The 21412-nt window shown below is 41.7% G+C and overlaps 1 protein-coding gene across 1 annotated transcript in view; it reads right to left on the reverse strand.

Annotated features, from left to right (window-relative positions):
* Window positions 1–21412, reverse strand: part of ABTB2 (ankyrin repeat and BTB domain containing 2) — a 213728-nt gene that overhangs the window by 81661 nt on the left and 110655 nt on the right. The window contains exons 2-3 of the mRNA XM_048484315.1: window positions 19063–19209; window positions 10159–10372 (exon numbers count right to left, since the gene is read on the reverse strand). Coding sequence (XP_048340272.1) covers window positions 10159–10372; window positions 19063–19209 — 361 coding nt within the window. The remainder of the gene's footprint in view (window positions 1–10158; window positions 10373–19062; window positions 19210–21412) is intronic.

Here is a 21412-nt window from a genome sequence, read left to right on the forward strand (position 1 = left end):
AAAAATGTGAAGTAACAAGTATACAAGCTTCAGTGCTGTTTATTTCCCCATTTCTGAAAGTATGTCACTGGATGTTAGATCTCTGTGAAAGCCAAGAGATGTTGCAGCACAGTTATCTATATGAATTCTTACAAAATATGTTTTGTGATGACAACATCCTATGACTGTTGAGTCCTTCAGGCAATCAGGGAATTGATGCAATGTGAAAGAGGCTTGCTCTCATTCTAGTACAGAGGTGTGGCAAACATTTGGAAGGTTGCAAAACACCTTTTCATCAGGACAGTGCAATCTTTGGCATCAGCGCACTGGAGTTCTATTATTAGAACACCTTGAAAAGGTGCCATGTAGATAGTGGCATGCATGTATAATGCAGCAACAAATGTGGGAAGTAGTTCATGAGCTTGCTCAGGAGAACTATCATGGCTGAAATACTGGTCCTGGAAACCCAAGTTCAAGTCCTCCCATTCAGCCATGATGGTTGGTAGATTCATGTACAAAGTCAACTCATTGGGGGTTTTTAAAATCAGGAATGGATAAAAAAGAGTCTCACTGCCACAGCTCTAAGTTCATTCACAAAACCTGTGACACAAAATGGAGGTAGAAGTATGGCAATGAAGATTTCACTTCACCACTAACAGAAGGAATGCACATCACTCAAATCAGTGCATGTTCTACAATTAATCTTTGATGATAAAATTATGTTTGCAGAGGGTAGGAAGGGTCATTTATAGGCCATATGGAAAAACTGGTAGTTAACAGAAAATGAGCGTACCCCTTCCAATGCCCGCCAATGCCCTTTTCCAATGCATTTTGTCCCACAGCTGAATAAAAGGCTACAAACAGCATGGGAGAAGGGATACTCCCCACTTCAGACCACTAGTTCTCTCCTGCAAGTGTCCTCCACCTCACCCCTGAATACATGGCAAACTTCTCACTTTACAATGTTTTTGGTCTGAATGTAACATTTTATTTATTTTGAGGGCCCTGTTCCTTTTGTTCTCTTCCCAATAACTTTATTGTTTGTGAATACTGGACTAGTATGGAAAGTGCCAAACCTTAAGATGAACCTGATTTGCACTGCTGCACTATGTATTTGAACAGAGATTAGAGCCAAACAGAACATAATTTATATTAGGCTAGGGAAGCTTCCCCTGATTTCAGCAACACAACACAGATGGTGGCTTCAACAAAAATGGCCCCGTTTAGCAAGCCAATTTGCAGAATATTGTCGTAGCTTTGTTCCTAGTTACATGGAAAGAATTCTGAAAACCTTTCCTCCCGCTCATTCCATGTGGTGAAATTGGTGGTCACCATTTTTATTTACTTACACCCTGCTCTTCTCCCTACTGGAGGCCCAAACTGGCTCACATGATTCTCCTCTCCTCCATTTTATCCTCACAACAACCCTGTGGGATACAATCCTGTGGGGTAGGTTCACTTGACATACTTAGGGAAGCATGAGGGGGCTCAAGACACAGGCACCGCTTGCTTGGGTCACGTGGGGGGCCACCAGCTCGTTGCTGCTTGCCCACCCTGCTTGCCTGCCCACCCCTCACTGCTCACCTCAATTGAGGGTAGGACACAATTTTGTGGGTAGGACACAATTTTGGGAGGGATGCAATCAGTACATGCTCCTGGGTGCCATTTCCTTCAGATACACAACTGCCGCAGACAGTATGACTGGCCCAAGGTACTTAGGGAGCTTCCATGGCACAAGAAGGGCTTTGAACCTGGATCTTCCAGACCCTAGTCTAACACTGTTCACCACCCATGTCTAGGAGGTCTCCGGAGAACTGGGTTTGACAGAACAAGTCCAACATTGAAAGTGGCCATTATTTTAGATAGACATAGGCAAATTGGCTCTTCATCATCTCACCCAGCTTGATTCAGAACTTGACTTGCCAAACTGAATTATTTTATAAATAATGTTTAAAGGTTCATAAAAAACAAACAACAAATATTTTGAGACACTCCCCCCCCCCATGCTCCTGATAACATCATGAATGCAAGAAGAAATGCCTTTACCACTGAGAGATCTCCACCCATGATCCCACAAACTTGGATGCTGTGGCAGATTGGAGAGAGGTCTCTCTTTTTCTCTCTTCTTCCTTCCTTTGTGCATTGAATGCCACTTTGGTACCAGGCACCCAGAACTAGATTGTCAGGATGGGCAACATTCCCCAGTGTCCCTATTGGCCAGAACACTACTGGCATTGGGAAGGGGGAGGATCTCCTTTCTTGCCACAGCTGTTGCTACACCAGCTGCCACCAGGTAAGTAAGTAGGTGAAAATGAGAGGGAGGAGTTCTTCTCCAACTCAGATTACAATATCTCCATGTGTAGAACTAACACAGTGTACAGACAAGACTTCCAAACAGGAGGTTCTACTTCTCAAGTTCCTTCCTGTCCTGGAACCTAGAAAGTCTTCTCTGTATTGTTCCAATTTTAGTATATGTGCTGCCGAAGCGAGCATTGGAGCCTAGAAAGTCAGATTGTCCTTATTGTTTTGCATTTTCAAGTGATTGACATGGTTATCAATTCCATGTTCATTTAGTGCTTGAGAGGGGAGAGTTTCTCCACTTTTCCATATTTTAATAATTGTTCTGAGAAGAGAATGGCTTCATTACAAATGCAAGAACCAACTCGTGCCATATACAATCCTTCTCTGAAAAAGACAGAATGGAAGAAGATTCAATATTTACAAAAAGGCTGGCCAATCAGCTCTAATGTCATATGTATCAAAGTTACATGCTACAGAGTACACTGCTTTGGGTGTGGGCTTCTCCCTATGTGTCCTGTGTAACAGACACATATTGTTTGCAGGTACTCAATTCCTGTGCATCCAGTGCCCAATTGCAATTGTCTCAGACCTTTGTTCATAAAGTTTACCATTTTCAGGCTAGCTAAGCTCTTAGTGCCTTATTCATGGACCTTTTGATACAGTGCTGACTCTTGGAAAGAGTGGATGGACTTTGACTCTTGGAAGTTTCCAACTGGAAGGTAAAACATCTGGGAAAACTGAACCAATGCTATCATTGTGTAGCTAATCCTTTTGATTTAGCCTTTGTTATTTTAACCCTCGCTGCTCACTTTTTAAAGAACATTCTTGTGCAATTTTAATAAATCATTTTAATTATATCTTTGTCTTCAAGAGGTTTCTATTTAAATCTAGTACCTAAGTGTATGTGGCTACACCTACCAGATTAATTGTTCTGTGAAACTCATGCTGCATGTGGTCTACTTTGCGGGGGTGATTTTCTTGAGTTTAATTCCTGAAAGGTTGGAAGCTTGCCCCTTGGCTTCTGGCTGTTTGAGTAGTGTTGGAAGCTACTATACTTTTTTTAACAAAAAGAACTAAGTAACTTAATCAACCACATGCTGGACCGCCTTCATTTTAGAATGCTCCACTTGGGTTCTGATGCCTACCCAGTTCTAGTACGTAGGCATTAGGATCAGAGCAGAGCATCCTTAAACAAAGACAGTTCAGCACACGGCAGATTCTACTTAGTTCTTTTTATTGAAAAGGGTATAAGGCTCAGATGTAAGGACTCATTCTCAAGTTTTGTAGTTTCGTGTTTTGCTAGCTCATCCTGAGAATCCCTTGGCTAGGGGTTTTCAGTTTACATTTAAAACAAAAGTATTTCACCCTTCCTATAAGCAGCACCCCATTGTATTCCTGATTTTGCACTACTTTGGGGTCCCTAAAGTGGTAACTGCGGATGCCACGACACCTACCAGCCCCTTTCCTAATGCCCACTGAATGTTTTTAGAAAGTATGTGGGGTTTCCGATTGGCCACTGGAGAGTAAATTGGCTGTCCTTTGGCAGCAGCTAACACCATCATAAAGATCTTCACGGTGGGACTGAAGGTTAGCTGCTGCAGCTATTTTATGGCTGGGTCTGCATCTTGTGGCAGTCACTTGATGATTACCATTCTGTCTGTGTACACCCACCCATGTCAGAACTGCAAAGATGTCCACAGGCTTAAAAAATTGGGGCTCCAGTACTAGAAAAAGGTACAAGGTAAAATGAGATAGATTTCTTACTGATTTATCTACTTAAGATTAAGTTTTGTAAATGAGAATCCACTTCATTAGATGTAATAAGTGTATCCTGTACTGATAGACATATGTGAATGTCAGTAATACAAAATTACAACATTAAGCATATGATGTAGAAAGAAATATTGAGAAATCATACATTGTGCAAACTGAGTTGGTGATATAGGCTATTTATGCACATGTGTTCTCCTTCCCTTTGAGCACACATTCCTTTTGGATTTGATTCTCAGTTATGCGTACATTTTCCGCTCTCTGGAACACACTCCACTTTCAGATCAGAGAATCCTCAATGTTTCTGAAACCACTTTAAGGATGACTTTTTTTCTTTCTTCACAGGGAAATCAAAGGAGATCCATGTCCATTACCATTGCCTTGGGTTTTATCACTCCTACCTATTTTCCACTACCCATGCCACACTACCTCCCATTCTACCATTTCTGTTATATTCAGAGTCTCTTGCTGGAGGGGTGAACCTGGTGAAATTGTCAAGACTGGATTCATTCTTGCCTACCTTCCCTTCCTTGCCTCTCAACCCCCACCAGCTGCTGCTACATTCTTCCCTCCCTCCCTTTTAGGATGTTGGTCACAATATTCCCTTAGTACCAGGTGGGAGGGATCCAGCCAAGAGCTGCCAGGGTGAGAAATGTACTCAGTAGGGTGGGGCTGGATAATGGCCTCATTAGCCCTGAAAAGAGGGCATGATCATAGGTAGGTAGGCCCAAGGGCACTCTGAAATGAGGTTTCAGTGGAAGGACCAACTATTAGGTGAGCTTTAAAAGCAGCAGTGAGACATGCTTGGGGGTGCCAGCAAAAGAAGATAGGGCTGCCACTCTGTAGCAGTGACGGAGTGAATGAAACCCCAGCAGCGTGATTGCACATGACTTGAGCCTTGTGTGCTATTTTCCAGAAATGGAACTCGAACCCCTACTCAGCCTGTTGTGACCATCCACTCTCCAGGTCAATCAGGAGCTGCTGACTCCCTCAAAAGGATGTGATTACCTTAACTTCATTTTTACAGAGGGGTTTAAAAATATAATCCAGCTTCCTCTGCTTCTACTGATTCCTCTGCATCTTTAAGAATGATACCAAATTACTAAAGTGCATGGGAAAAAACAAGACTGCAGTTTTCCAGTGTTGAGGTGAAGGTATTATTTCAGGTCATAATTCTGTTCAGGTTATTAAGAAGCCAAATAAACTGTTTTATGATATTGGGAGTGGGAGAGATAAAATCTTTGTCTGGGCCCCATCGTGGCTTTCAGCAGCCCTGGTTGCTGTGGAGCTCCTTGCTCACCCTCATGTTCCCTGGTTCTCCTCCCTGGGTGGGTGAGACCTCATTGGTAGGACTGGTTCTGGTTACAACTCTCCCTCATAATCATATTTTCTCCTATCCTCTTTATTGTATTGACTGATAATGAGATCTGAAAAATACATAAGCTTCCTATATTGTGATATTTTTGTTGGCAGTAAAAGTGGTATGAAATATCTTCTGTATTTTGGAATTGTTCTATGAACCAAAGCAGCTTTTTACAAACACTGGCAATTTTTAAAAATCTCATGGACAATCTCCTTCCTCAAAACAAAACCTGCCTTTTGTAGTTGTGGGCCTTTTCAGTAACCCCTACCCATTTATTTGCTCTTTCCAGGAGTACAGTCATCATGAATGAGTTTTGCACAGCAGCTGAAAGTTGCTGTGCTGACAACATCCCCATCATTTGCCTTGCTATCTAAGAGTTAACCTTAACTTTGCAGTGCACATCAAAAGCATATTCCAGAGAGACAACGGTGCACAAATGAGCAGTGCAGAATTTGCAGCTGATTTAGCAGAGCTGAAAAAGGCTGGCTGTATGGCCTTGCCAGGACAGAGTCAGGGAATCAATGCTTCTATGCATCATGCTGTGTGCCTGGCACACTCAAAGCCAATCTTGACTTACTTTTTCCTCTCAGTGGAAATGAACAAACTGAATTCTGTAGGCTGAGAAGCTTCAGTGTTTCTCCCATGTTAAATGGCAAGCACTGAGATCATTGTGGTAAGTCATAAAATGCACTTTGGAAGGTTTTCAGGGGCTGGCTGAATTTTGTTATTTGTAGTATATTTAGCTTCCAGGTACTTTTGGATTACTGTTAGTGTTTTGGTTATATTACTATTTGCGATTTGTTTGTCCTGGTAGATGAAAATATTCACTTTCCTCCTTACAACTAACCAAATAACTCTCCCATTGCATCCCCTGAAGAGCGCTCTGGTCAGCAAGTAACAACTTACTGGTGATCCCTGCCTGAAAGAGGTCCAGTTAGCAGTGACGTAGGTATAGATTTTTTATGGGGGGGTTGGGGGTGAGGCCACGCCCCCACCTGTCTCTGGGGGCATGGCCACATCTCCCCAAGCCCCACCCCCAGCCTAAGTGCTTGTAAAAGCAGTTCTCTGAGGCAAGGGATGGCAGACTCCTGTGACCCGCCCACCCCACCTCCCCCACCAGCTGGGGTCTCAGCTGGCAGCTGGCAGTCCCTTCTCTCTCCCCTCGAGGCAGAGGGGTAGTTAGGGAAAATGGATCTCAGGGCAAAATTTGAGGTTTGCGCACCCCACCCCCCATGGGTGACTGCTGTGATACTGGAATCCACCCCCAAACAGCATCACTTTCAATGGTGTTTAAATTAGGAAGCCCAGATTCTCCTTTTAAATCCACCTTAAAGGGAGAATCTGAGGTCCCCAGATAAAACAATATTGAAAATGATGCTGTTTTGGGGTGGATTATCCCTCACCCTGAAACAATATCACTTTCAATGTTTAAACTAAGGACCTCAGATTCTCCCTTGAAAAATCCATGCCGAAGGGGGTGGATTTAAAAAGAGAATCTGGGAAAATGTGGGGGGTGCCTGCTGTCAGGGGTGCAATTGTTAAGATAGCAGCACCAAACTTTTATGGTATCTTTGGGAGACTCTCCTGATGATACTACCCAGGTTTGGTGAAGTTTGGTTCAGGGGGTCCAAAATTATGGACTCTCAAAAGTGTAGCCCCCATCTCCTATTAGCTTCCATTGGAAACAATGGGGGATGGAGGCACCCGCTTTGGGAGTCCATAAGTTTGTACCCCCTGGACCAACCTTCACCAAACCAGGGTGGTATCAGCAGCAGACTATCCTGATGATACCACCTAGGTTTAGTGAAGTTTGATTCAGGGGGTCCAAAGATATGGACCCTCAAATGGGTAGACCCATCTACTATTAGCTCCCATTAGAAACAATGGGGGATGGGGCACCCCTTTTGGGCATCCATAACTTTGGACCCCCTACACCAAACTTCACCAAACTTGGCTGGTATCATCAGGAGTGTTACTTGACGATAGCCTGAAATTTTGGTGCCCCTAGCCTAAAAACTGCGCCTCCTGCAGGCCAAAAACAAAAAACATTTAAAATACAAAAACCCACAAACAGGGGGCGGAGCTTCGGACATGCAATGGGGGGGGTCTGAACCCAAGAACCCCCCTTACCTACATCCTTGCCAGTTAGCCTCGACCAGGGCCAGAGCTTTCTTGGCCCTGGCTCCAGCCTTGTGGAATGCTCTGTCCAAGTAAACCAGGGCCCTGCGGGATTCAATGCCTCTCTCCCTCCTACTCTCTCCTGGGGCTGCTGTGTAAAGGAGAAAAAAGGGATGATCTGCTTCCATGAACACCTTGCACTTGCATTTCATAGCAATCAAACTGTTACGTAAAATCTCCCTTATAACAAATGGAAATTCTGCCATAGTATTCAATGAAATACCTAGCTATGCTGATCTAGGGGTATGTGTCTCACATGTGTATCCTTAGCTGAATGGGAAAAAGTACCATGGATGTTCCCTAGAGAAAGTTGGAATCCTTTTAATTTGGCCTTTGGGCAGCAGAAGGATGGTCTGGTTGGTCTTCCTTGCCAAATAATGAACAGGACAGACATTTTTAAAATAAAGTATCCTTTGTGCAGTGCAAGATGCTACACATATGCTCTGTTGATTTATATTTATTTTAAATATTACTTTAAATTTCCTGTACAACTAAGTCTTGAAGAGAAATTATTGATGATGTTGAAGCATGTAATGTTGACTTAACAATAAAACAGAGTTACAGCTTGAAAAGCAATTCTGGCATTCTACTCTCTGAAAAGAACAGTTTGTGGGGGAAGACAAAAATTGCTATATTTTAATGTACATCCCACACTGACAAACAGCCCCCACTGTACGCAACAGGAAAAACAACAAGTGGTCAGTGTGCTAGGCTGAGCTGTCATGGAAAAAAAAAAATCCACGCACAGAATTTGTGCATTCTTGCATGTTCTGGCCCACAAGCAATCTTGTAAAGCAATTAGTGACATCTATACCTCATGGCTGCAAAGGAACAAAGTTCCAAGCTCCAAAAGCGCTGTCTTCTACGATGACCACTCCATTTTTAAAAACGTAAGACTAGGAAATGTCTTTAGAGAGCAATGCTTGATTTGAGATATTGTTAAGGGTTTCCAATGACCAGATATTCACCTCCTGGGATGAATTTTTTTTACCACTTCCACCATTTCTTCTAGCCACAGCAACATAAAACAAAAGAACTGTGCTATGCCTTATTGTCATTGCATTCTTGTGGTACGGGCAGGAGAGGATTTCTCCAACAAAATGTTTTACTCTCAAAATACATTTTTAGAGTGGTTTTTAAAAAAAGAAAAGAAAGAAACACATGTATATGGTAGAATCCTGTTTCAGATACCATTAGGACCATTCTATCAGCTCCCTACCAGCATGGCCAATTGGCCATGCTGACAGAGGCTGATGGGAATTGTAGTTCCTGAACATCTGGAGAGCCGCAGGTTCCCTACCCCTGAGCTATGGGGATTGTTGAAGTATACCACCATCCAGAATTCTGAGCTGCACAGAATAGAGGGATTTGCTGAAATATATTGCCAAGGGTTTCTAACAAGGCCAATAAGTATGACAGAAAGTGATAGTTCCCAGTGCCACTGGTGACGTTATGCGGGAGCTCTCACAGCTGATCAGCAGAAAGGAAAAGAAAACTAGCAGCCCAATCTCTCTCTCTCTCTCTCTCTCTCTCTCTCTCTCTCTCTCTGTGTGTGTGTGTGTGTGTGTGTGTGTGTGTGTGTGTGTGTGTGTGTGTGTGTGTGTGTGTGTGTGTGTGTGTGTGTCCATCAATGGAAGTGGCACGGAGCTGTACTGGTGGATTTGTCCTCCCTATGGAACTGGCAGAGGGACAAATCTGCCGAAGATTGGCCACTGTGACCCCCTATAGCAGGCAGTCATGCCAGAGAGTGCTGTGCTGGCACTCCTAGGCCCCCGCTGCCTCTACTTGGGAGATGTGGCTGGTGCTGGGGATTTGATCTTACACTGCCATATTGGGTGGTGTAAGCCCACAGAACCCAATGGATGGCTCTTTGGCAGTGAAGAGGTGCTTTTTTGTTTTGTTTTCTGCCTCCTTACACTACTGGGAGTCCTCTTGATGGCAGAAGGGCAGGGCTGAAGAGATGATGTGTCCCACGGCTAGGGACTCTGGATTGGACTGCCCGTCTTTGCTCCCCTTCCCTATTCTTTGGTGAAAGAACATGTGCATTCTGAACAAGCAAACTTCAAAGTATTCAAAGTATAGGAGTAGCAGATTCTTTAACGATTCTATGGGGAAGGAGGTTAGGAGAGCCAAAAACATAATAGCTGCGTCCAGACAATGTAAAAATTGTATTCTTCTTAGGAAACAGAGATTCTGAAATAGGGTAAACTCATATATACTATACACTATTTTATCCCTGGTTATTATGGCTGCAAATTGGCATTCTTTCAGTTAAAAGAGGAAAATGCCAATTCTGGGCATCTGGCACTCTCTACTGAAATGTACACTTTGGGAATAAGTACACAGTATTTGCCTTATTTAAGAAAGTTGACAACCTGGACAACTTGCTTCCCAGTCCTCATTCCACAAGCCTGGCAAAGCTGTGAAAGAAAACTGGCAATGTTACCAGAATGGCTGAAGGCTGATACACGTAATTTAGCAGAACTTAATATACTGCTTCAAATACCCAGTTTAACACAATGGAAACCCTGGTAAGATATCCTTGGACTGTAAACTGCCAGACCTACCGCTCATTATTGAGTGCCATCCTCGGTGGATCCAAGTTGGGGTTTTCCATGGACTCCATTTGAGGGCAGCGTAAAAAATAATAAAGGGTATGAAGGGCATCAGGAGACCAGCTGATGGGCTGCTGCTGCTGCCTGGTTTGTCGAATTGGACTCATACCCGGGCTGAGGGTATTCAAACACTGCATATGGTGCATTGCTCGTGACACCAAATCACCTGGAAAAGTAACCGAGAAGGAAAAAAGAATAGTTTTATTTTATTTTGCTCCAGTGGTCACTGATTCAGAAGCAGCCTTCTATTGACTTCCAAGCTAATTATCCTCAGATAATTCTGAATGCTGACTAATTTTTGTTTGTTACCAAGCTGTGCAAAATTGATCACACTTTTTACTGGAATTAGGAAAGCCTATGTTTCACTACTAAAAAGAGAATGTCTAACTCCAGGCCTCTGAGCCCACCTGCAGATGAGATATCGATGGCAACTGAAGACAGAGCATTTTCCTCACCTTTGCAATGCCCAATCATCCTTGGGGCTTGTCTGTCTTACTGTCTTACAGTTTTGCCTGAAGCATTTTTGTTTCCCCTGCTCAATGATGTTTTGTGATAAGCTTTAAGGCTTGTTTTAGCAATATTTTCTTTTTTTTTAATCTACTGTATTATTTTTAATTTGAGAGTCGTTTCAAGCATATCTTTGGAAAGGCAGCAAATGAGTGTGTACACACACACACACACACAGTATATACATATACTGACAGTGCAATTTGAAGAGGGAGAGGATTCTTGGAAGTAGAACAATGGCATGCCAAAGCAGATGTCCAGTCTGACATGGGAGCCCATGCCAGTGCAGGTGGGGCGGAATTTGGGGGAGTTCCACAGGGTTTTTGGCCCAGGAATGCCCCCTATGCTGCCCAATGCACTGAGTGGCAATAAGGGTTTTCATGCCAGCTGGGGAGTTTTTCAAATTATTTATTTGTTTGTTTGTTTGTTTGTTTGTTTATTGGACTTCATAGACCGCCTCATCCCCGAAGGGCTCTAGATGAAAAAGGCATTGCGGAAGATGGCAAAATATGGCAGGGGCCTCACAAGGGGGCAGCCTTTATGCTCCCTGCTCTACCTGACTCTCCTTAAGAAGCAACGTGGCTGTGCTGTGGCAACACCGGTCCCCGGCCACTGTGGAACTGCCCCTCTCCCCATGGACTGCACTGTCAATCTTCCACAGTGGGAAGATTTTCTCAATTATGCATTCTCCTCATGTGGCTGCTATAGGCAATCAATTGGCGTAGGTAGAAGAAGAGTTTGCATTTATACCCCACTTTTCTTAACTATAAGGAGTTCAGAAGAGGCTTACAAACGCCTTTCTCTGCTCTCCCCACCACAGACACCTTGTGTAGTAGGTAGGGATGACAAAGTTCTGAGAGAACTGTGACTAGCCCACGGTCACCTAGCATGTATAGGAGCGGGGAAACAAATCTGGTTCAAAGCCTTCAACAATACCCTGGTTCACCAGATTGGAGTCTACTGCTCAGGTGAAAAAGAGGGGAATCAAACCCAGTTGTCCAGATTAGAGTCCACTGTTCTTAACTGGTACACCGCGCTGGTCGGTAATTTTCATGATGAGAATTAGCAAGACCCTTGTCAGTGTTTTGGTTTTTTAATCTTTTATTAATTTTATCCATAAATAAACACACATAAAAATAGAAAATTATAGAAAAAACATAAAACCATATAACAAACAAAATAACAATGGATCTTAGTGTTTAATAAAATATAGCTGTGAGACAAATTTGAGAAAGAACCTTCTTACTTATTTCATCTAACATTCTGCTATTTAATTATTTAATTAACACCCACTGGTATGTATCAAATAAAGAATTACTTATAGCCTGATTACTAGCATATGAATAATATATTCACCTATTCATTTAATTCCTCTGAATCTAATTTTAATCTCCATTGGTATTTTTTAAGTAACTGATTCAGTCACAAATGAAAAATACAATTCTCACTTCTCATCAAACTTATGTTTTGACTGTTTGTTTATAAGATTCGTCAGTTTAGCCTATGTAGCACACTGGTACTTTTTCCTCCCAAATTTCTGTGTTTGGACTTCTTTCGGCTTTCCAATTGGTTGCTGCTATTACTATGGCTGCCATTAGCAAACACAAACATAGATCTTTAAGTTTCTTTGGAAAATTCTCAGGAAGGATACCCAATAACATTATCTTAGCAGCTAATGGAAATTTTATCTTCAATATGTTTTGAAGTTTTTGCATGTACTTCCACCCAGTACTGTTTGACTGTTTTACATGTCCAGCACATATGAAAAACTCTTGTCAGTTTTTTGTTAATGCTGTGCCTCCTCTCTGATTTTCCAGCTTTCATTTTAAAAAAGTGAATTCCTGGCCCTGTTGTACTGGAGTTATGGCGGAAAACATGTAAACAGTTGATGTTCAGATGCCTGGAAAGGAATGAGAAAGAAGACTGCAAGGAGGGTGGAGCTGAGTCAGTTAATTATTAACTGACAAAATTATTTCTTATCTGCAATGTTCCATAACTCTCCTTGCCTGAGCCCTTTGCAATCTTTGTTAGCTTCTCTCCCCTTTAATATTTGCAGTGTTGCATAGATAGAACACTAAAGTGAGATCTATAGTGCCTTGAGGTTGTCTCCTGTTTGCAGCGGGGAATTTGCTTCTGCAGTAAGTGGGGCAGCAGCAGAAAAATGAATGGTTCCATTCTGCAGTTTCACTCCGCCTGCTTAGCAATTCATGACTGAAGTTATCTTGCAGCAACTTGTCTTTGTGAAAGAATGTGAGCGTCTCAGCATTTACTAACCAGTGCATACCCACTGACAAGATCTTATGGTCAGCTCCCAAACAAATCTGAGATTAGGGCTAAAGGAAATACAATGGTTGGGCAAGATTAAACCCCAGAACTTATTTATTTATTGCATGTATATCCCACTATATCTCCAAAGATTCAAGGTAGCTTAGCAAAGTACATCACAGCTAGAAGGACTGAGAGAGTACAGTATCCAGGTACTCTTTAGCCCCACTGCCTCATACTATAGAAAAAATAAGGGAATTGGAAGGAGTCAAATAAATTTGATACAAGAGTAATTTCTACTCTCAACTCTCTCATCTTCACCGACATGATGACATCACACCTAAAAGTGATGTCATCGTACCAGTGACATTGAGGTCTAGGCAGTTAAGACTCCCGCCAGCTAGCTGGGGTGGGGGAGGAGGGGGGGAGGCCCAAAGGGGAGATCCCTGACTCCTGTTGGGGTCTAGCTACCCTAGTTCCAAGGTCTTTGATAGCAACAAGTAAAACATTATTAAGGGTACTTATAAAGCTGCAGTTTCATTTCTGAGAACTGCAAACATGATTTAATCAAATGATTCTCAAGTCAAGTCAAGGAACCTTTATTGACATAGTAATAATACAGTGTTGTGTACATAGGGTTCATTCAGCTGAATAAGGAAAGAAAAAACTGGCATAAGAATATAAAATGAATTTTTATACATTAAAAAGAGGAGAAAAAAAGGGAAGGAAGGTATTGTTCAAATGTTGCTCCCAGAGCTCTGACTTATGTACACCTCAAGAAATTTGGCAACTGCATCATTTACATTGCTGCTGGGATTGTCTAATAAAAAGGTAATATTTTGTAAATCAGACGCGTGCCCTTTTTTAATCAGCAGGGTTTATAAGTATTTGGTTCTGGGTACGGCGTAAAGGGGGCAGTAGAATAGGATATGGCCTATGGAGTCTACACAGTTTCCATTGAACATACATAGCCTTTTATGATAGGGAGTTTTGGTCAATCTCCCTGTTAATACAGCTGATGGAAGAGCATTGCAGTGGGCCAGCATCACTGCTCTTTGTAATCTGGGCACAATTATTTTATGAAGGTATTGGGGCCCCCTATTTCCAATATAAGGAATGCCCAGGGCAAGAGGAGAGCAAGACCTGGAGGTCTTTTCAGTTAGGGTTTGATGTTCCTGAACAAGCAACTTCCTTTTCAGTAATTGAAAAATATCTTTGGATGGGAGCATGGCCAAAGAGTCCAAGGAGTAACCTAACTTAATGATTTTAGATTCAACAATAACTCACTATTCAGAGTAACAGAGAGTCTGCAGGGTTTTGTACATCAGAGAGGTGGTATCACAGTTGAAACAAAAGAGCAGCCAATATTTGAACGTGGCAAGCCAGGCTCTTGTCTCTAAGAGATGTTGTCCAGTCTCAAGGCACAAAGTGGCATAGGGCACACAGTGGGGCATACCCAAGAGTCTGTATAGAAATCAAGATTGCACTCGCTTAACTGAGTTGAACCAGGAGCCTATCCAGAGTGAAACTCCATATAATAGTTGCTGGGACACCTTGGCATTAAAAACTTTAATTGCCACAGGTACGAAGTGTTTGCCCTTGTTATAAAAAAAGTGCAAAATTGCCAATACACTGGCCATGGAATTTGTAATGGTGTGATCTCTGTGACTGGCCCAACCCCCTCTATAATGAAGATGCATTCCCATATATTTGAAGCATTTGACCTGTTCCAACTCATGACTTCCTAGCATCCAACGGGATGGCTTCCAAGATCTTGAATACACTACAACCTTAGATTTTTGGGAGTTTAGTGTCAGGCCATTATTAGTACAATATTCATTACAAGACACTAGTAGTCGCTTCATGTCAATTTTAGTATGCGACAACAAGATTGCATCATCGGCATATAAAAATAGAGGGATTTGATGACCATCTAGGTTTGGGCAGTGTGAGCTTAAAGAGTTAAGTACACATGCTAGGTCATTCAAAAAAGGTTAAAAAGAACCAGTGCAAGGACGCTGCCTTGTTTTACTCCCCTGGAGATAGATATTTTAGGTGAGAGTGATCCCTCCTGGTTGCATTTAACTTGGCATACTGTGTTACGATGTTGCGCCTTAATAAGTAGAATCAATCTGTGTTCTCTACACCCATTTTTGCAAGTTTGGCCCATAGCTTATATCTGGGGACAGAGTCAAAGGCCCCCTTGATGTCCAGGAATGCAGTGTACAGTGACCTTTGGGATTTATTGCAAGTTTTAGTTATCAGTTGATTAATGACTATTATATGGTCAAGAGTAGATTTGCCTTTACTGAACCCTATCTGTTCGGGTCCTAATATCCCATTCAAGGCGACCCATTTATTCAATCTGGTGATTAAAGATTTAGTATGGATTTTCCCTGGTATTGATAATAACTTAATTAGCCTGTAGTTCACTGGTGAAAGATGATCACCATTTTTTGAAGATAGGGACTATTATAGCCTTTGTCCGGGCCACAGGGATTAAACCAGTTTTATTAATCGTTGTGAAGAGGGAGGCCAAAAGTGGGGCTCACCAGTCAAAATGCTTTTTGAAGATCTCAGGTGGTAATGCATCGGGGCCCGGCGCCTTACCTCACTTAAGTTGTTTAATCATAGACACTACTTCTGCAGGGGTGACTGTAAGACAGTCCGTAAGAGTATCAAGAGATGATGGTACTTGAGTTGTAGAATCGTGCTCTTCAGCACTAAAGGTGTTCTTATAGTGCTGGTACCAGGCCTTGATTGGAATGCCAGCAGCCAAATTATTGTTAGTTCTTGAGCTACTGGACACTATGTTCCAGACAGAGCTAGTGTCATTGGAATTGGTAGCCTAGATAAGTTTTCCCCACTCTGTGTTAATGGTAGACATTTTAATGTCCTTTAAGCTAAGCTGTTTTTTAAATTGAGAAATATGTGGCAGGAAAGGAGGGCTCATTATCAGCTCTCTGCCTTGAGTATAAGGCTCTTAGCTGTTGTTTTAGATGTTGGCATTCCTGGTCAAAGCCATCTGCCTGGGATCTTTTAGCTTTCTTTGACTGGTGGTTGATATTAACAGCACATAAGGCATCAATATTCTGTACTAACTCCTCATATAGACACAGCGATGAGTCAGGAGACTCATTTTGTACTATTTTGGAGCATAATTCCCCAAAGGTTTGGCCACTTATTAGTTCGTAAAGCTGTTTCTCTATTCGAGGGGACCAATTGATTTTTAGATATGGGGTAACAAGCTCATCATACTTAAGGGGCAAGGATTGATCCTTGGCGAGGCTAATTTCCAGAGAAAGCGGTAAATGATCACTAGCATTATGATAATCAATATGGAAATCTTTCACACCCACAAAGAAGTCAGGGGAAACTATAGCGTAATCTATTACACTGCAGCCTGTTAGACAGAAAGGCATATTCCCCTGAGTATTTGAAGTTACAGAGACCATTTAAATATATCATGTCACAAAAGATCCATGTTTTGGCTAACTCCTTACCTGCATAATTAACACTTTCAAATGCCTCAGTTGGGAAAAATACCAAGGCAGATCTTAAGCATCTAAACTCAATCCCTCAATTAATGCCTGACCATCTACTCCCACCCTAGCATTAAAAACGCCTACCAGAACAGTGTTATTAGAGGGAGAATTTTGTTTTATTTTTGTTATGTACTCCAGCATTTGCATCCATCTTGTATCCTGTACCACTCGGTCAGCACTGGGGGGCAGGTAGACATTTATTATTATAAGAGTGTAAGCTTCCCGTGTTAAAAAAAAAGCTTGGACCATATTCTCGAGATTTGGTAGGGATGTAAAATGATTCCCTATTGGGCAGTATTGCATGAGGTTTGGATGTTCATTCTTAGCATAGAAGGTTGAGATTACAGGATTTTCAGCTAGCCACAGACTAGATGGCTTCTTCTAAAACTCCTGTACAGTTTGTGGTAACTGTTTCATGTATACACTGGAGACATGTATATAGACATGTCAACATTTTATTTAAAGTTACAATACATCAGGTTTTGCCATATCAGTGGTCTGAATCAATACAATGCTTCATTTTATATATACATGTGTATAGCCACATATTATTTTCTCTGAGAATTATATTTTTTATCAGGGGTTCAGGGGTTCACAGGATATAGAATTATATTTTTTATCAGGATCAGGGGTTCACAGGATATAGCCTTCCAATGTATTTTGATAGTTACAGTTGTGGGAAAGGATAATATGAAAATAGCAATGAGGATTCCAAAGTAAGGAAAACTGATCCTGTGTACTTGAGTGTAGCACCAACACAACTGGACTTACTTCTGAGTAAACATACATAGTATTGGGCTGCTTGTTCTCAACTCCTGAGGGTAGCTGTTCTGCAGGTTTGGAAAAAAACCTGGTATCCTATGAATTGTCTTCTGTGGCTGTTAATCCATAGTACCACATGATTAAACAAGAGGTACATCTGGAATTCAAATTTGTAATGCAGAATAACACTCACTTCCCATACCTTCTATTCCTTCCTTGCTACACTAGCAACTTATGGCCACATTTCTTTTTTCAAAGCTTGCAAGAGAATACATAAGGATCCATTCATTAAATGTAGTCACTGAGCCAGGCAAATCAGAGAGTAGGGGAAAGGAAGTAGCATTCAATCATGGATTTTTGCTATAAATGCTCTCTTGTGTTGCAGGATATGCACACCTAAGTTAGAAACAGGATTTTTTTCCCTGAGAAACCTCAAATTAAGGCTGGTTATAAAATAAATGTGAGACCTTTAAGGTATGTTCTGGCTTCTGACAGCAGTGTTCATATGGTAAGGCAGTTGGAAAGAATGCCAACAAGAATGTTTTTCAGGAAAAAGCAGCCAGAGCAGCAAAGCTTAAAGGGGCATTACTGAGTGGTGTAGGCTCCAAACATAGCTTGCACTAATCCAAACAGAAATGGACTTTCCAAACAGAATATGAACAGAAGTGTTCTCACAGGGTTGCCTGGTCACCAGTGAGGGGTACAGTTGCCGGCTCCAGGTAGGGTAAGTCCTGGAGAGTCAGAGGTGAACCCTGGGGAGGACAGGGACTTCTGTGGGGTACAATGCCATAAAGCCCACCCTCAAAAGCATCCATTTCCCCCAGGGGAGCTGATCTATATAGTAAGGAGATATACTATAATTCTGGGGGATTGCCAGGTCCCACCTGGAGGCTGACATCCCTATGTTCTCATGGGCCCTTTCCCCACTTACTGTTTGCGGTGCGCTACTCTCAGCGCGAGTCATTTCTGGCACAGGGTCGTGTTCCCCGTCATCAAAAGGTGCCGTTTTTTCAGCACCAGAAATGACGTGCACTGAGGGGACACAAGAGTGGCAGAGTCAGGGCGGCTGCGTTGTCGCCGCCCGGACTCGTAGGGAGAGCCGCTGGACCCCGCGCTATTTGGGGAGAGTAGCGCGCAGCAAATGGTAAGTGGGGAAAGGGCCATGATTTCCCCTTCGTTATGGGCTTTTTTAAAAGTGAGGACTTTTTTTGTTATAAAAAAAGTGAGAAGTTAAAATTGACTGCCTGAGTGGAGGACACTGTTTATAGCATTCAGTCACTGCAAACATGAATATCAAAGATTAATTTAATTCAGGTTGTGAAATTCACAGCTGTGAGGCTGTATGTGGCATGTCAGTCAAAGACTGTGACCCACCAGTCAGGGGCTTGACAAATCCTTCTCTCTCTCTCTTTTTTTTAAACCAGTCCAGGTGCCCTGGGAAAAATGTTGTTTTATCAAGCTTTCAGTGGGCCACAATCTACAGCTGACCTAATAAATGCTGCCCAGAGGCCACTGATTTAACTAGAGACACAGCCCTGAATTTACAATAATGGAAGGAACATGACTGAAAGGCACATTTTTGTGCATCACTACAGTGCCTTAGCCCAGTGACATAATTTCCATGAACAGCAATTGAAACATTTATATCTTGGACAATATGGGCCCAAGCAAAACAATACCAAAGCCATCATCAAGATTTTCATTGATTTCAGCAGGAAGAGGCTCTGTACTCTAAGTAAACAAACTAAGCAAGTTATGAGTTGCATATGAAACTCACTCAGTTCAGAAATGCTTCCAACACATGTTGCCAGGAGAGACTGTTCTAATGTTCGAAGCTCTAGTTGGGCATAAGCATCAGCCCGTCCATTGCTGACCATGGATCCATCATTGTAAGGACTGAAGTATGCAGGCAGAGAAAGCACACCTAATGAGACAGGCCAGAAAACAAGATATTAAGAAAGTATAAGAACAAATAAAATCATAGAGCATGACTGAAGCTTTTAAAAAAAAACAACCATTTATATCAATCACACTTACTATACACCTCAAAGCTTTTGTAAGTATTCAGAGTTCCTGTCTGAAAAAGAAAAAAGTTTGAATCTGGTCTAAAAACCTTTTATTTAGATTTTTTAAAATATATGGTAAATTGCAGCTGTAGGTCCTGAACAAATGCAAGCTTGGAGAGGCAGCTGCTGACAATCAGGAACCAAACCATTTCCTTGGACTTCCTATCCCTATCTATCACAAATGTGACTTCACACAATGGCTAGAACAAACGGAAGTCGTGCAACCCGTTTCTATTGCATACATTAGGAAGAAAACTGTATTCACACATTGATTTCTATCTCCATATCTAGAAGGCCAGATACTCGTTTTAAAAAAATGAAAGCTGGGAATTCAGACTAGATTATGAGCTAAACAGCTACTTGGTGGAATGCCTAGATTCTAGGTAAAACCCGGCCAACTAAGCAATGTGGCAACTCTAGGATTACCAACTCTGGTTTGGGAAATTCCTGGAGATTTGGAGGCAGAACCTAGGGGTGGTAGAGTCTAGGAAGGAGCAAACTCAGCTGGGATGCACTTTTTGTAAGAAGGATAGGATATAACAACAACAAGTATAATCTAGCAACCATCACCACTATCACCTATGAGTACTGCCAGAACTACTTTTAGCGTTTGAAGAACTAGGACTATTATGATTAGAAATGATCAATAAGAGAAAGTTGAGACCAAAACCATTTTCTTTCGGAGAGAGCTAATGAATAGTGTTTTCTTTCTTAATTCTCAGATGATATTGTGGTCATCCTGACTCCCAACAGGTGAAAAATATTCATGAGCCTAAATGTCCAGACTAGCCATAGCTAATTTCAGTTCCTCAGCTGTAGCAGTTGTGTTTTGGTTTATGGAACTGAATTTGTTTAGGACTCTTCAGATAAGTCTTCTGCTCTTTATATTTCTAGTCCAATGATTCTAAAGTTGAAAAGGGCTGCACAGTCACTGAGGGCTACTGCTTATATCATTACATTAGACAAAAATGTTCTGGTAGATCAAGAATACAATGTAATGAAAGGAGTCATCATCAGTAGAGGTTGAACCAATTAGTGCTAAAGCTTAACACTAGCCTGGCACAGCGAAAATAAACGAGCTTTAGGAAACAAACCATAATTCTGGATGCTGACTAAATGGGGCAGAAACTAACAATGATCAGGATCACATGAGAAACAAAAAACTGCTTTCATTCAATTTTCAAAAGGCTGTAACGCTGCATCTGTGAAATCAAGTGATAGGCATAGAAATTGCTATTGCACAATTGCAACAAATTCTTAGAAAGCAGCTTTAAAAATGCTTTAAACCCCTCCAGTTCCAATGAGATCTGCAAACTGCAGAGCAGGCAATTGGTTTCAGGTCTCTTACAGAAATGAGCCTTCACTGGTTTGCCTAATGGCAAAGACATCATGCTGAGCTTATTGAGTATGCTGAGGATAAGGAAATATAATCTGCTGTGTCTCTGTATACAACATCACTGTGAGCTAATGGGCAATCACTGCCCATAGATGGCTCAATGTTTCTGAATAAATAGAATAAATAGCTGTATAGAAAGTAACCTACAAATGACCTGGGACACACAATGGAAACTATCCGCTCAAATGATGTCTGATTCCTTCTCCTCCATTTCTCCATATTAAGCCAAAAACACGGTCAAATATATGTAATTTAATAAAAGTGATAAAAGTGAAAATTGGCTCATTTATCACATGATGTTTATAATCTTAATGAAGTTGGAAACAGAAACTTCTAGCGACATTGATAAAATATGACAACTAGAAAACACGAAAGACACTCATCCTTCTAGCCTCAGATGATTTTTAAAAAATAGAATGGAAAAATATTTTCAAGAATAATTTAAGTGGGGGAATCAATTCAGCCAACATTTTCTGTTTTTGCAGTTTGTTCGAGCAGTGCTTTAGTAAATTGAATGAACCAGTTAGTAACTGCTGGGTTAATAATTCATCTTACCAGTAAATGGACATAATACTTGATGGCAATTCTTTAAGCATTTTTGTTTTGTTTTGTCTTCTTTACAGGAAAGGCAAAAAATGAAAGAGAGCGAGGATGTGGTTTACGGA

The sequence above is a fragment of the Sphaerodactylus townsendi genome, linkage group LG02 (genome assembly GCF_021028975.2).
Source record: "Sphaerodactylus townsendi isolate TG3544 linkage group LG02, MPM_Stown_v2.3, whole genome shotgun sequence".
Taxonomy (NCBI): Eukaryota; Metazoa; Chordata; class Lepidosauria; order Squamata; family Sphaerodactylidae; genus Sphaerodactylus; species Sphaerodactylus townsendi.